The 16,849-nt window shown below is 39.0% G+C and overlaps 1 protein-coding gene across 2 annotated transcripts; it reads left to right on the top strand.

Annotated features, from left to right (window-relative positions):
* The first annotated feature begins 1,701 nt into the window (after nt 1–1,701).
* On the top strand, nt 1,702–14,940 carry LOC118281729 (dipeptidase 1). Of its 2 annotated transcripts, none has more exons than XM_035602418.2 (2): nt 1,702–2,161; nt 13,243–14,940. In XM_035602418.2, exons 1-2 carry the CDS (start codon nt 2,003–2,005, stop codon nt 14,584–14,586), a joined length of 1,503 nt encoding a protein of 500 aa, XP_035458311.1. In that variant the 5' UTR covers nt 1,702–2,002; the 3' UTR covers nt 14,587–14,940. The 2 variants fall into 2 exon arrangements, with proteins under 2 accessions (XP_035458311.1, XP_035458312.1); XM_035602419.2 differs by lacking the exon at nt 1,702–2,161 and adding an exon at nt 12,315–12,472.
* The last annotated feature ends 1,909 nt before the right edge of the window (nt 14,941–16,849 follow it).

Here is a 16,849-nt window from a genome sequence, read left to right as displayed (position 1 = left end):
CAAGGGCCCCGTGACGCTCCTCGCGCGCCTCATGCCGACTGCCGCGCGCCGCTGCCGCCCCGAGCCGCGGCCGCTGCGCACGCATGCAGCCTCTCAGCTCCAGACCACCTGCGTCCTAATTCCGTTAATAAAAATTACGATGCTTGAGAATTGTACAGATGATGCTTCACTGCTGCGAGCCTCGCAGGCCCAAATGATTAATGATTACAGAGATGATTGCCATAAATAGATTGGAATAACCGATGTACTGAATTAACAAAATAATAGGTATTATAATTATGTATTTAACAATTGTAAGACTGTGTAAGTATCTACTTAATAATGAGATTAAAGCTGAGATGAGATATTGTTGTTAAGACTGCATATAAAATAGGTTTGTATTCACATTTTGGAATTTTAACTGTGTTACATACTAATGGTAATCTGCGTCTGCGAGATAATTCAAATCCTACGATGAAAAGCTTAGATCTGTTTTGTAATTGGACTGTTGATATTTATTATTACTTGGTAGTAAGCCCTCTGGCCAAAAATCGATTGTATTAAGTTTTCATTAGGTATTTATAGTTTACAGCTCATAAGATCATCCTAATAGTGTCCTACGAAAAAAAGAGTATACTTGAATATTTTAAATTGTATTCTCCTTTTTTGCATCTGTACCTATATACCTAAAAATTGTACTTATTTGTCTTTTCATGGACTCATATTACAATATCGAATGACTAATAAATTACCTAAACTAATACAATTTGGTAACAATTTGAAAACGCATTGGAGCTCTTTATAGTCAGTTCATTAAACTTTTACTTTCATTCATTAAACACGAGCTAGAAGGAGGCGATAAGACTCGACATTACGTTTATGTAATAAGATTGCCTACGTAATTTATGTTTTTATATTTATATAATCGTCATAAAATCAAAGTAAATAATTTTCCTTTAAAAGTTAGATCAAATTGTATGTAGGTTTATGTAAGTAATGAATTTGTGATGATGAGATTTAACATTTACTTGCGTGCGTTAAATGCTTGCGAAGTTAACCGCAACACGAGATTCACATTTAACTTTGGAACCGCACTCATACGTAAACTGGCAGATAGCACCACATTTTATACAATAAATACATGGCTTGAAACACCCAGTTACTCGCTCCCAATAACCTAGTTATTGTCATTACGTATGTGAAAACGCCTAAGTAATTGCCAGTTGAGTTATATATGTTTCAATTTAGGTGAATATAATACATAAATGCCTATTATTTCAAACTACCATAAGTTGTTGTAATAATATGATAACTCTGCTGGAAGAAACCTTTCAACTTTATTTCTATCCTAGATCCTAGGTTCTATGTATTCATTCATTACCGATATTTTCGATAAGTTTTATCTACTTTCTAAACTTTCGCGTCCTACTGTGTTTATTCATTTCATCATCATACGCATTTATTCTGAAACCCATGTGTTCCACGTTCTGCAGCGCAGGTTTGTTTTCTTTGTAATCGGGAATTCAATTTCCGTGTAACGTACGTCGTCGCTGCGGAGTTAATTGATGGTTGACGATTGTGCATCTGAAAGACGTGTCCGGCGGTGAGAGTCGCAACGGGCTCGGCTTGGTTAGGGTGGCGGGGGACGAGGCGCGCGCGGGCTGTCACGTGGAGCTCGGGGCGCCGGCGCGGCCGGGCCGCCCGGGTCTCGCGCCCGGCCGAGCTCGCGGCGCGGCATTCCCCAGCCGGCAGGCGGCCGCCACGCTATGCGCGCCAACACGCGAGAGTCCGCGCGACCCGCGGTTCGCCGCTCACCGGGGGTAGGGCCCCAAGCTCGCTGTGAGGGCCGCGTCGCCGGCGCCTCCGCGCGCTAGCCGCCGGTGTATGGTGGAGCGCGCCAGGCGGGGGGCGGGGAGGCAGGTGGCGTCGCGCAGGTGCGGCCCGCGCCCGGCCCGGGGCCGCATTCGCAGCGCGCGGAGGCGCGGGCACGCCGCGGCGCGCGCCCGCCCGCCTCGACGCGCTCATGGAGCCGCCGTGGGAGCTCGAGCTGGAGTTGCGACGGCACATCGAGAACTGTGCCTGTACCTGCGACCACATGGGCTACGGGAACTACATGGACTACCAGGTGGCGCCGGCGGCGCACGCCTGCCTGTGCCGCGCGATCACCTCGCCGCACGCCCACGTACGTGTCGTTGTTTGCCCGCGCCCGCTCCGCTCGCTTGCATCCTCCGGCCCTGTCCCGCATGATCTTGCCGCGGTCCGCTAGGGACCGTCTTCACGCTGATTTGTTTGTAGTGCTCGTATTATGTCACTTCAACTGCATACCGTAGTGTTCAGTTTGTACATACCTGTGATATGTTTATGTAACATTGTTGTTTGTTAGAGTAAACTTGGTTTAATATAATTTACTCATTCATCTCGTTTTATTTTGTCCGTTACTCGTTTACAAAGCTTCAGATAAATTTCGGTAATAGACCTTAAACTGTACCTCAATTAATTTCTAGTCAGTGCAACGATCTGCTGTACCAGTTACATAGATATAACAAGTAAATAAAACGTATGGTTCATCTGTTTATAGAATATTTGTGATCATGTGAATTTGAGTTAGTATACGAAAGTCTTCATTGAGTCATACTTCATTCATATTCCTGAAATGCATGTAAAAATTTATTGCTGTAGTTTAGGTACATCCAAAGTCGTGAGTTACTATTTAAGCAAAATGTTTTTTTAAACTTTGCGTACTAGGATTTTGTGTGGATACGATAAACAAGCATACAATTTCGTACACACATGACACCCAGCCCCAAAACAACAGTTTGTGGATCACACAAAGAGTTGCTCTGTGTGGGAATCGAACCCGTAACAAGTTGCGCGGCAGCCTATTGCTCAGCCTCCGCACCAAGCGCGCAGTCAATGTTTAGATAATGTAACCTCTGTATAGCAGCAACTTGTGCTGGCCCATGTTTATTGTTACTTGTTATGTTAGCTGTACCCTTGTACAGTTTAGTTAGATTAGATATAATTTAACGATATATTTAATTCGTTTTCTTTTAAATCTCATCAATACAAGGGATGATTTAATAATAACAGACTACAAATTGGGGAACCCTGAAGTTATTGCTTTAGGTACTATATTTTAATAATGGACGAATTCATCATCGTTTAAATAAATCAACAAATCAGTGTCTAATCTTCTGTTTAGTCGTCTCTGATATAATTTATCGACATAATACAAGCTGAATAGGTTTACATGGTTAACGTGAATCTTCAAAGGGGATTTATTTTGGTCACTTTGGTGTTCACACAGAATTATATAACTTTCTAATAGAGCTTGAAGCGGTGCACTTGACGTTTATATTAAACTTTTTACTGCTCCCAACCCCACTTACCCCGCCACGAACAAAGGCAGTTTTGGCGGAAAAAGACTTGCTCTTTATTTAATTTACTCAAATTACTAAATTGGATAACGCGTGATGAATACATAAATTAGTCTTATCTGGATGCTGTGTCAGTAGAGACCTTTGTTTATTTACTTTAGCGGAATATAAAAGATAATCGCATCACACATTACCATTCAAAACGAGTATTGTTCAGGCTGGCGTGTTTCGGAATATTTAACTTTAATCTTTTTTTATTTATTCATCCCTACGATTAGAATGAAACGATTGCTTTATATTAGAATAAAATTAATTTACAAAGTTGGTACTATCATATTCATAGATAATTACTGTGTGATATACATATACATGTAATTATTTATAGGTGTAAAGTAGAACTTAGTAAAAAAGGTATCATGAACCCGTTGTAGCAATGCGTAAGGCTGAGGGTACCTGCCGCGTGATAGTAGCGTCTTCAGACATACCTTGTTTTCAGTCGACCCTTCTACAAAACCATTAGTCTAACTAGGTTTCATATCAATTGCTTGTTATTAACTGAGTCATCGTATTTTCATACATTTACAATTTGTTCTTTATATTCTTCTAAACTCTTTGCAAGAACTATATTTTTTACATAGTAAATGATAATATAATCATTCCCATTACAATACTCATAAGACTCAGAAGGAGTTTCATTTCAGCGTAGTAAAGCAGTCTTGTACTAAAACGAGAATATCATAATTATAATTAAAACAATGGCTTATTGGGACAGTAAGAAGGGTCTGGAGGTCATAAAATTGTACACGTTTGAGTTCATTTCGGGGCGCCATCGTCAGGACACTCGTTTACATCTCATTCAGTCGGCATTCAATTTTATTGCACTAAAAAGATTTACCGCCGCAATTCTTTCCAAGTTCTCCTATTTTATTCGTACAAAATACACGCGACACGGAGCATGAGCATAAAATTGAATAGATTTGAGGATGTAACATGGAGTTTATAAAACAAGAACGTTGATATTTGATGTTTATCTTCTTGTAAGAATCATAAAATGACGTAAATATTTGTGAGCGGAAAGTGAACTTTACTTAGCTTCACTAACTTACTTCGACGTTCTAAGAACTTAATGTAGTGTATCTACTATCCACTAACAATTTCAGATATAGTTTAACTTGGAACAGAAACTGTTTGATGTTTTCCATTTAAACTCGGCAGCTTTATTTTTATCTGTTACTCCGTCTCATTTCCTGTAAGCGAGAGTATTGGGAAATCTGATTACATTTGTTGTAGATGTTTGGAAATATATCGTGCTGTTGGTAGATTAAATCCAGTACTAATCAAAGCATCATATTTTAAGGACACAATCTTTATCGTTCTTTTTACTTTTTGTAACTACTTAATTCATATTTTTTACTTTGTACGTGCTTATTGGTTCTATATGAAATAATTTTAAACTATGCAAAACGTTAAAAGACTGAATTTATAACAACAATTTAATATTACATCACCAGGAGATTTAGCTAAAGCTTAGGTGGGCACCACAGCTTAATTTGAATACTTAACAACTTTAAATATGCCAGCTAATAGGTTACGAGCGCTCCCTCAAACTTGTGTCACTATAAGCCTCCTTCACACCTGGGCCCAAGTGGCCATCCACGTCACTTCAATCCCGAGACATGGTTAAATGGCAGATGGTTTACTTAGACATTTTGCTGACTTATGCCATTCATTAGCATGTATGAACGTATGAACTCATTCATTTGTATTAAGTATATTACTGAGCATATTCTTTTTCAAGTCATTTTAATATTATCAGTACCAATTACAGTTCTAAAAAGTAGTCATAATATAAGTGTGGTTCGAAGTAATAACATGATGTCTTTTTTTTTATTTCATGAGACAGTACTAGGCATAGTAGGCATATACCTCATCTATATTCTATGTGTATGACAAATAACCTACAAATTGACATAACCTCTATATATATAATTTTATACTCATCAAATAGCTGAGATTTTGAATAGTATTTTATTTACCTTATTTTATTAATAAAACACCTACACACCCGATAACAATAATACTCATGTTATAGAATGATGTTGTATTTGATTATATTATTAGGCACAATGTGTCATGCTTAGCAACGAAAATGCCATGAATCGAACTGTAACCATTCGAAGTCGAACCACATACGAACGATCTGTCCTTTTGTGTAAATATTTGTCTATAAGTACGTGTATTGTAGTAATGCTATATAGAGTTTCTCAATATATAAATTATGAATAGACTAGTCTTCTACTAGTCTAACTTTATACGTCAAAAACTATTATACTCGAATTTTGAGTGAGATACAGTCAAATAGCAGACTTATTTCTAGAAAATTAGGTAGATATAATCTAAAATTAAATTAATAATCAACTCTAGGACTGAAAGTGTGATTATTTTTTAATATCTTATTTTATTGGAAAGTTAAAATAATTTATTTTCACTGAGGAAACTACCAACAATATTTGTTTCCATCGATAATTTTATTTGCCTACACCTAAATATTTTAAAAGAATAATGTTGTATTACAAAGGGCAATGACTGAAAACAAAGCAAAACATAATGTTATGAACAAAGTAATAATGTATGTTGATATATGTACATGTCTCATCTCCGAAACATTACGAAAATAGGCTTGTCAATCAAACTCGAGACCTGGTACTCTAACACTCTCGCTCTCAGTCGCTTGGCCAACAAGATGAACGAGGCAGTAAAATCAAACCTCTGCTCTGTAACGTAAACACCAGTAACCAGCGTGTCTTAGCTCTGTCTGTACTTGCTTGGTAACAAGTCCTGACATAAATGTCTAGTTAGCAATTACCAAGACTTAGTCTTCGTTACAAAGGGTAGTTTGCCTTCCTATTTCTAATAAATTATGTTAGTGGGGAGAAACGTTTACGTACGTTACGTTACAGGTAAGAGGTAGGCCCCGAAAGGAAGGAAAACATCAGATATCTGTTCGTTAATCAAGGCGGGTAAACGGAGTACCGCGCTTACCGTTTTTAACAAATATTTTCCTGGAACCTTTTTATGAGTTCCTTTTGGCGTACTTAGGTATTAGGGAAAACTTGACGTTGAAAATATCGTCTTGTTCACGCATCACTGTTTATGTATAGCTGACATCAAAGTGGTCTCGTGGTTTACTTAGAAGTTTTATCTTTCCCCTTGTCAACTCGCTATTTGCACTGTTCGAAACAGACGGTCCATATTGAGATATCGATCTGAGCTATCTTTGTAGAACATTAGAGCAGCGGTGTGCTCATGAGGGTCCGCGTGGACATCTAATTTTAAGGGATGACCTAGTTGAAAAATTCGGTCATCCAAAAGAGAATTTACTTAAAACAATGACGCCAGCGGCGGATATTTATACAAGAATGTGGCGCTATACGTATACCCGTACGTAGGTACGCATAGCACGCGCACCGCGCGCTAGGGATGTATTAAATTTAACGCGGCTTTACATCTCTGCGAAAGGTGAAAATGTGCGTCGGACAATAAGCACCTACTTTGTCCTGAAGTATGTTACTTTCATGAAAATGTTATGCCATTCACAATGTACACATTTCCGTCGAAATAAGCGCTAGATTGAAATCTCGAAGCAAATTGTCTCTTTTATAACGCTTTTCATGACTACTACGGCTTGTTTGTACACGTGTATCCAGAACAAACAAATAGTTTGAAGACATAGAGTACGTACTGAACAAAATTTTATGTACGTTTGATAGTATTAACATAATATTAACATTACAAATAATTCGCCGTATTTGTTAAGTATATATATGTATTTAAACAACAAATACATTACAAAATTAAAAAAGTGTATTCTGATTTTCCTATATTTAAATTTATAATAAAAAATAATTAATTTTCATTCTTTTAGTGCGGCGTAGCGTTATATTCCAAGGGCTACACTTCGTAGCACGCCTACGTAACTGCTACGGTAGCGTAGCGATAGTCTACAAAGAGGTTACGAAAATTAGATATTCGAAAAAACATTCCTTAAAACAACAAATTGTTTACAAAATTAAACTATTTGGGTAGTTTTTAGGGTTCTGTAGCCAAATTTCAAAAAACGGAACCCTTATAAATTCGTCATGTCTTTCTGTCTGTCTGTCCGTCCGTATGTCACAGCCATTTATCTTAAATAGTAAACAAGAATTGACTTTTCTTATTTAAGTTCATCGTAGAATACTACACTGCGTAGCACGCCTACGAAACTGCTACGATACCGTAGCTATAGTTTACAAAAGAACTACGAACATTTGATATAAGAAAAAACATGCATTGAAACAGCAAATTGTATACAAAAATAAACATATTGGGTAGTCTATAATTAATCTTTCTATTATTAATATATAGAATTATATATAATAAGTTCGGCGTAGCGTATCCAAGGGTAATCTCCGTAGCGTGCTGCCTACGAAACTGCTACGGTACCGTAGCAAAAGTCTACAACAGTGCTACGAAAATGGGATACATCTATATATTAATACGTGATGCAAAAACTTTGGACCGCTATTTACGAAAATTGCGCGGACGTAGGAGCATAAAATTTGGTACACTTATAGTTTATGTGTAGGAGAAGTGAAGAACGCTAATATTTTTCAAAAATAATGCTTTTAAAGTACATTAAATCAATAAATAAAACATTACACACACATGCTCACATCTGATCGTATTTGACAAAACGTCAAAATCGATAGACATTGCGATGATATTGACGTCTCATATGAATAGAGTTTTATAAAAGAGTTTGTTTGAGTTTGAGTTAAATAAAAATTATCCTTGAACGTATGGAAAGTGGTATTGTAAATTAAATCGTATATGGTCGAATTTCGATCACTAGGCGACCACTAGTTTTATGAAATAAGTCAACGCGTGTAATTCGGTGTTTATTGTGGTCGATGGTTATATAGACGCTGAACGCGAGTTTAAATTTGCGTTGACCACAATATTGATGTCACCGAAGTGTTGAGCTCACCACCATTAAACATTAAGTGATATTTTAATTATTTAATAGCAATTTGGGTTTCGATCACATTATGCTTTATACGCGGTCAATTAAAAACTAATGAGGTTGTATAATTTCAATAGCGTTATTATTACATTATTATGTCGCTTTTTGTATATATTTTTATACAGAACGTTTTGCTTAATTTAGCTCTATTTTTTCATTTTTGTATTAAATATTAATTTGGATTATTGTTGAAGCTTATTAAAGGCAACAGTTACCTACATTGAGTTTTTGAATTTTTTACTACTTGATTGTGAACTAATAATCTAAACAATTAATATAGAAAATTTTGCTTGACTGTAGATATTTTAATAGATAATGAATTTGAAATACAGTTAAACAAATTCATGAAATTAAAACCAGTCACTAAACTCTCTTTATATCCACACACATTCTAAACGTTCATTACACTAAAACTAACTATTTGACGAAGTTTATTTATGTTATTTATAAATACGTAGAAGTATTGCATCTCCCGCCTCGAAACCATCTCCCACCACAGCTCCGCCGCATTTCTTTCGGAAATGTGATTTGTATCTGTGTAGATTTATTCAAGCGATCTTGATTGTTTCTTCCTGTACATCCGATAGACTTACGCAGTACACCCAGCGGTAATATTAAACTGAGAATACACTTCGACAACATTTTCATTTTACTTTTCATTTATTTTATAAAATGATGTTTACAATTACATTCGCTGCTCGAGTGGTCACAAGTGCCACAAACATGTATTAGGTACGATTTCCTTAACAGCCAAATCATTGTTTACGTTTTTCTATTTACTATCAACTTTTAACTTCTTGTTAAAATGACACATACACATAATAGTTTAAAGCAATATAAATCAAAGGAAACTTATATCTAAATTATCTGACATTGTTCCATAGAACGGAAGCCACGAAGCACTTAGTTTGGAGCGATTCAACAATTAATGGACTTAATTGATATTGACTATGTGTATATAGTGAGCGAGACTACTAATCAAACATCCGCATCGAGAATGGAAGGACCATGCTACAATGGGATCACCGGAGCACCTCCATTTAATATGTTCATAGTTCATACATTAGTGAAAGTATTTCACTTTATTATTAATAGAAAACAAACTTCTCTTAAAATAACACAATGTTACATTACATATATTCGACGAACTGAGATACTTATATAATCTGAATGTAACACCTCTGTCCTTTTATATATTTTGCAATAATTCGTAAATCCTTCTGTATTTTCGCTAGCCTGTCCTATTTTAAAATCACCACAATAATGCAGTTTCAATGGCGTCTAGTACTAGAGACAGCGTCGCGTCGCGCCTACGTCCGCGTAAAACAACAATAGTCTTTTGTGAACTTTACTTTGTGAATGACCCAGTCACACGTCCCGGTTAGTGGTCAAGGTAGTGTTCACGTTTCACTCAATCCATTTCTCTTATCGTTTATCCATAAAACGAAAGTCTCATGCACGACGATGACTGATACATAAAACATTCGGTAAATAGACGTACTTCAGAATTTTTACATGTATCGATTAATGTGTAAATATTATGTTCTGAACAAATTAGAAGTATGATTCAAACATTGATACTTCGTATTCGGGTACTATATAACGTGTTTAGTTTTGTAGATTATTAATAATTCTTATTGCTACGCTGACATAATGAGAATGTGATAATAAGGAACAATAAAACGTACAGTAGCGTGTCACGTCATGTGTATGATTCCCACTCGGTCCATATAGCATCCAGGTCCGCGCTCCATAAAGGCGTTACGGACGGACGGCTAGTTGTAGGTAAGGTTACAATGGGGGCGCAAATTTCACGCAACATTATGTCGTTGCGGGGGCCAGTGGGGGCCACAGCAGCCGCGGCGGGCCGTGGCCTGTGAGCCGTGGCCGCGGGCCGGGCCATGCTCCAAGGCCCGCGCTCCCGCTGTCTGCATGCAGCGAATCGATGCAGCTCCGCCCCCGCACCTGCCCGCCGCGCCAACTATGTTTTCACGACTTTCCTCGCCTTTGCCCAGCAAACTTTACACATATCGTATTGAATTTACATGATAATTAATCACAAGACAGAATTTAGTGTGAAATTACTGATCATATTAGAATTTTCGAACGGTAGTAGGTACGTAATCGTTATTGATGACCTCTCTCCGCCGTCCAACATCGGTTCTCATAAAGCCGGTCAATGACTTTGAATCCTGACATTTAGTACCTACCCACCTCCCTACTCATTGTTGTCTGAGTGAACTCTATGTTTTTGCAATCGTTATTATTAACTTATAGAAATATAAGCAGTTTCTGTAAACTAGTAATCAGACTAATTTACGCTGTTACCACTAAGTTAGTTCAATTTCGGACTTCCATATTCATTAACTGCAATTACACGTCTAATCCTTTAGGGAAAGCGAAACTGAAAGTTAAGGCAGTTCGAATCTCAGCGATAGTTGAGCGCTACGATCAGAGAGCTACAATATTCCACTTGAAACTGACTCGTATAACTTCATGTTAACAAATAAAGCTAATCAATTATGAACTTCGATAGTAACCGACCACTAAGTAATATCCAATAGCGCGGACAATTGTTAATTTGTTCAATAATTACAATAGAAAGGCATTAATTTATTGGATTCAGAATTAATCTATTTTGTATTTCGGAACCAAGCATACCAGTAGTTTATGAACCTTTCCTTTACCTATCCTCTATTAAATGAACAAAATCAGTACTTATTAGGATACTAATACCAGTAATACCTTTACAATTTACCTTTTATAATTCAGACGTACGGTATAGTTAATTAGAAATGTCAAAATAAGAAAGCTAAGATTACTAGTTTAACGATATTTTATATACTAAATAAATACATTAATAATCTGTTACCAAGGAACACAGGTGTATCAGAATAACGAAAACCCCTGCTTTCCCTTGCTTTAGAACTTAATTTGGATACAGGAATACCGAAAGTAATGGCTGTATTTGGCACAATTTTACGAGCGATGATAGATCATAGTGATCTATCATCCCACGTAAAACGTGACTAACGGCATGTTTACGTAGCAAAACCCAATAGAAAGGGACGCTAAGGGCCGGTTTAGTATTTGGTGGAGTCCATATTACCGATGCTTTCCATAATAATCATTTCTAAACGATCGAAAATGTTAGACGCTTGTAGCTGGCTGTGGAGAGTAAAGTAACATTTATTAACACATTAACATCGCTACATTACATTAAGCCTTTATTGAAATATGTACATAAATATTCGCGTTTTTGTATTTCAACATAATATTATATCAACACGTGGATAGTTGTAAGATTATTACTGATATTATTATTTAAACATTAAATTAAAACAACTATATTACTATACTATATAATATAACATAACCTAACTTTCATTTGTAAACCTAATTTGACTTAATATTGATGTAACATTAAGTGCAAAATATGAGCAATGTAATTACAAAGGAGGTTTCGGTTAAGACTGAAATCCAGGCGACTGGAGGCGTTCGCGCCAGTTCTCTCCTCTGTAAATGGGTCAGAAGCTATTCAAGCTCACCCTGTGCGCCCCTTCCCCACAGTCTCATCCCCTGACTGTGTGTGCCCCTTGCATAATTGAACACGAGGCAAATTATTGTCACGCCTGAATCGGCTGATATGAACGCTTACAATATTTTCCTTTCAAATCACAGTGAAAAAAATTCGCGGGAAAATTGCGAGCCGTAATTCCTTTTATTCCGTTTTTATTGTTCAACGCACAGGTACGGCCTACATTCATTTTCCACTATTGTGATGAACGAATAACATAAACAAATATTCACGCAATGCCGACAGGCGCTAACGTCTGTTTCGGCAGTTACATAGCTATAAATTAATTACAGTGTTCATGAATATATGTGTATATGTTAACGCTTAGTTAAGTCGCGTGCCGTAGCAACGTAAATGTGTCAGTCATTTAAATCCATTGTACTTTAACCGCCTCGCGTCTGCAAGATTATATTTAATCAGGAAACATGATGTGGGATAAAGCAGACGGGTGGCGTCGTAATAAGTCACCTATGTAAGGTATTTTCTTGCATACCTCTCTGAATTTACCTACTTGTTGAATTTGCCTACGTTTGTTTGCATTAGAATACATAGTTACGTAACCCACCTACTGTGTGATGTATTTGTCTAATTTCGACGTAGTTGCTTATTGAGACTTGCGTACGGAATTATGTTTATTTTTGGTGCATGGTAGAGAGTCGAACCATATTTATTTTGGCTCGTGTCAAATTGCCTGCTTCGATTTTCTCTAGTAAAAGGTATGGTAATCATAAAATAGGTAGAGTACCAGGACAAATCCTTAGTATACATAGATACAGTATAGATTCAACAACATGTACTTACTTAATTGGTACTAACATTACAACAATTAGATTAAAGTAGGTCAAAGTGCAATGAGATGCTTATGTGCATAGGTACATATGTGACGGCCAATTTTGGCGCAGTTTCGACATAGCCATGCATGTAAATACTAACCATAAATGTAGCATTTTACCAATTGAAATAGGTACCGATGTACGTCGTTCGTAGTCCCCAAAGAGAAAGAAAAATCAAATACCTATGTCATAATAAAATATTTGCCACTAATGCCATTTGACTCTAAATTAGTACCTACGAGTATACCTACAAACTTAGCACCAAAATAATAAAGAAACATTAAACACATAGGTAATCTTTTTGATTCGCTGATCTCACACTGCTTAAATCTCAATACTGATATCTCAATAATAATAAAGTATATATACCGCTTATAAAAAAATACTAACATAAATATTTTGGTGTGTTTGCAGGCCGCGGTGCCAGAAGGTATGACATTTCCGGGTCCGCTGCCGGATGTAGCCGAGCGGTGCGGGCGCTGGGCGCCTGACTCGCTATCGGCCTCGGCATCAGGCAGCTCGGACGAGAAGACTGTCCCGCGCCGGCCGCGCTGGCGTATCGCTTTAGCGGCACTGGTCGTGCTGGCCGCGCTCGGTGCCGCACTAGCGCTACCGCTGGCACTCGGTGGTGGTGGCCGTGCCACTCCAGAACAACGACTTACCACTATACGTCGCATGCTACGAGACTCGCCACTAGTTGACGGACATAATGACTTAGCATGGAATGTTCGAAAGTTTTTACATAATAAAATTGGTGACTTTAATTTGAGTGCCGGTTTAGATGGAATTGAACCTTGGGCGCGGTCGCGCTGGTCGCACACCGATATCCCGCGTTTGAGGCTCGGCCAAGTCGGTGCCCAGTTTTGGTCAGCATATGTGCCATGTGGAGCAAGAGATCGTGACGCAGTTCAACTAGCGCTCGAACAAATGGACGTTATCAAGCGTATTGTAGAATTGAATGCGGCGCATTTGGCGCTTGTGACCGATGCCGGCGAACTTTTGGACGCTCACCGCGACGGTCGCATCGCTTCCCTTATAGGCGTAGAAGGCGGACACGCTCTTGGCGATTCGCTAGCAGTTCTCCGAGCCTTCTATCAACTCGGTGCTCGTTATCTCACAGTGACACACACTTGTGATACAAGATGGGCACGAGCTGCGGGCACGGCGGGAGGACTCAGCGAATTCGGAAGGGCTGTCGTGAGGGAAATGAATCGACTTGGTATGATAGTAGACTTATCGCATGCGGGGGAAGAGACAGCACGCGATGCTTTAGAGATGTCACAGGCGCCTGTAGTATTTTCGCATTCAGGAGCAGCAGCTCTCTGCAACTCGAGTAGAAACGTTCCGGATGACTTACTTCGCATGATTGCCGCAAACGGCGGCGTTGTAATGATAAATTTCTATGCAAAACTAGTAACTTGTGGTGAGCGAGCCACCTTAGAAGATGTGGTGGCACACATAAACCATGTACGGAGGGTCGCTGGCGTGGAGCACGTTGGTTTGGGTGCCGGGTACGACGGCATTGATGCGCCGCCCGAGGGGCTGGAGGACGTGTCGCGGTACCCGCATTTGCTCGCGGAGCTGCTGCGCGACCCGGACTGGAGCGAAGAGGACGTGCGCAAGCTGGCCGGCATGAATGTAGTGCGCGTGCTGCAACACGTGGAGCGTGTGCGCGACCAGTGGCGACGTGCCGCCGTGCTCCCGGGCGAGGAGACTGCGGGAGCGCGTCGCGGCGATTGCGTGTACGGGCCGGCGTGACGTAGGCTACGAGCCGCGCGCTCCCGCGGCCCCCCTCGTACTGCTCAATATTGACACTTGTTGAACGTAGTTATACATGTATATTAGTGTCCAAATGTGATTTAGCGATTAAAGTAATCTCTACCTGACCTCGATGCACAAATTGTTTAGCTAAGGAGCCGCGCGCGCTGGGCGCTTCGTCTCGGCGTCGCGCGTGTCGGCTGCGGTTTGCCCGCTGAACTCTTCTCCATCCATGCACTCGACTTCGTTGACGAAAGCCCAATGCGATCCGCGATTTATAAAAAATGTCAACAATTGATGATATAAAAGAATAATGTGTTTATAGAAAAATAAATATTCTTTATTTATAATAAACGTTATTTTTATTATTTACACATTTATTTATAAGTAGATATATTAAATCATCTAAGGTGGGTACTTACTTAGATGTAAATTGTATTGCAGGCCCTAAAAGAGAAAAAGGCGAAAAATATTTTAGCACTGTTTTTTTACATTACTAATGGGAATAATGTGTGAAGGTGCATATTTATATTGCTTTGAGGACAAAGTGAAAACAAAGATTGTTTATATTTACAAAAACCAACATGATATTAATTTATAAGAATTTAATTAAATTCGGGTTTTTTAAAACCATAGCTTAGTTACGGCATGCAAAAAGTTATACACACAGTGCCGGCGTAGGGGCCACTGACACCCCGGGCGAAAATATTGTGGAGCCCACTTGAGGTTCCTTATATCGTGAAGCAATATCAAGTGTTAGTAGTAGTTTTTCATTTTATTGGCGCCCCAACAGACTTTGTCGCCCTGGGCCATCGGCCCATGTCGCTCCCACAAACGCCGGCACTGTATACACAGTTAAACACAGAAATATCTACTATGTGGTAGATATTTACTGCGTTTAACTTGGTAAAGTGACGGATCGTGGTAAACGTAACTGCTGTTACTATATTTTTGTTGGTATTGAAAAATATATAGACAAGCAAAGTTTAGTTAAAGTACTGCTTTCAACAATTTGATTTTTAACCGTTACCCCAACAAAAACTAATTAGGTAGATCTTCACGTTCCTTATATCGTGACCATTAAGGTTCAGTAGGTATTAACAAAAAAATACAAAATACTTGTTATTACGTTTTAGGGTCTGCACCACAGTAGTTAGCTCATTTATATTTCCCTATCTTACTCAATTAGCGCTGCCCATGATCGCACCTGCAACACCAAAGGAATTACTGGGAGTGTTACTGGCCTTTGGAGAGGGAGGGGACGAAATATTCGGTCTCCGGCAACTTCATTCACACTACAATACACAACGCAAACGTTTTTCAGGCCGGTTTTTCGGTGAACGGTATCTCCGGTAGAGCTCATTTGTGTCAAAACATGACTCTCCGACGTGAAACATCCTCTCATATTCCGAATCGGAACTAAATATGCAGGAATATCATTGTTAGTTCTTTTATTTTAAGTAGCTATGTATATAAATATATAGGGAAATAAATAGTAGGGGGTGTTACTAGACAGACACCGAACCCAAAAATATGTATCTGTCTGTCTGTTTGTATGTTCACGCATCACGCAAAATCTACCGGTCCGAATACGACGAAATTTGATATAATATACTTTTTATCACAAAAAGTAGATACACTAAAAAAAAAATGTACGGCTCGATACCTTGACACGATTACTGTACCAAACTCAAATGTAAGTTTGTCGAATGTTAGGTTAGCCGCAGTGGACTTTACACTGTGTTGTAACTGCAAGGCCGATGGTCGAAATAAGCTTGAACCGCTCGCAGTACCTACAAGCTTGGCATAGAACGCAGCGTCGGGGATCGTCTATGTGCTTTAACGTCTATGTCGCAGGAGGAATGTAAAATCTGCCCTTATCACATTACGTTTAGCCGTTCAGAAAACCAGGGCTGTTTTGTTTCATATAGGGCGGCAAGGAACGCCCGGATGTCAAGGGTAGCTCGTCCGACCAGAACCAGGCCCAAGCGCGCGCCTCAATGAGCCATCAGACCACCACAAATGGGGCCCAGTAGGGCTGACGCCCGGAGGTGCGAACTACCTAGCGGGTTACCTTGAAGAGCAGGAGTAGGAACGGAGTGGTTTTTAGTCAGTAAAAGTCTGACACTCCCTCTCGCCTAAGGGAGGAAAAGTCATTGTATTTTCTCCCCTTTAAAAATATAGAAATGGGCTGTTTTGTGATATACCTAACTGCTGGACTAGGCGAATTGAATACGGTTGAGTCAAAATTCGCTAGATAGGC

Source organism: Spodoptera frugiperda, chromosome 4 (assembly GCF_023101765.2).
Source record: "Spodoptera frugiperda isolate SF20-4 chromosome 4, AGI-APGP_CSIRO_Sfru_2.0, whole genome shotgun sequence".
Lineage (NCBI taxonomy): Eukaryota > Metazoa > Arthropoda > Insecta > Lepidoptera > Noctuidae > Spodoptera > Spodoptera frugiperda.
The sequence above is the reverse complement of the archived record's forward strand: the minus strand, read 5'-3'. Positions and strand labels throughout refer to the sequence as shown.

What these genes read in the sequence shown, in the direction of transcription:
- LOC118281729 (XM_035602418.2), top strand. Translation starts at nt 2,003, where the DNA reads ATGGAGCCGCCGTGGGAGCTCGAGCTGGAGTTGCGACGGCACATCGAG. An exon ending in TCACCTCGCCGCACGCCCAC is followed by an intron (nt 2,162 to 13,242) that starts GTACGTGTCGTT and finishes GTGTGTTTGCAG; the next exon opens with GCCGCGGTGCCAGAAGGTAT.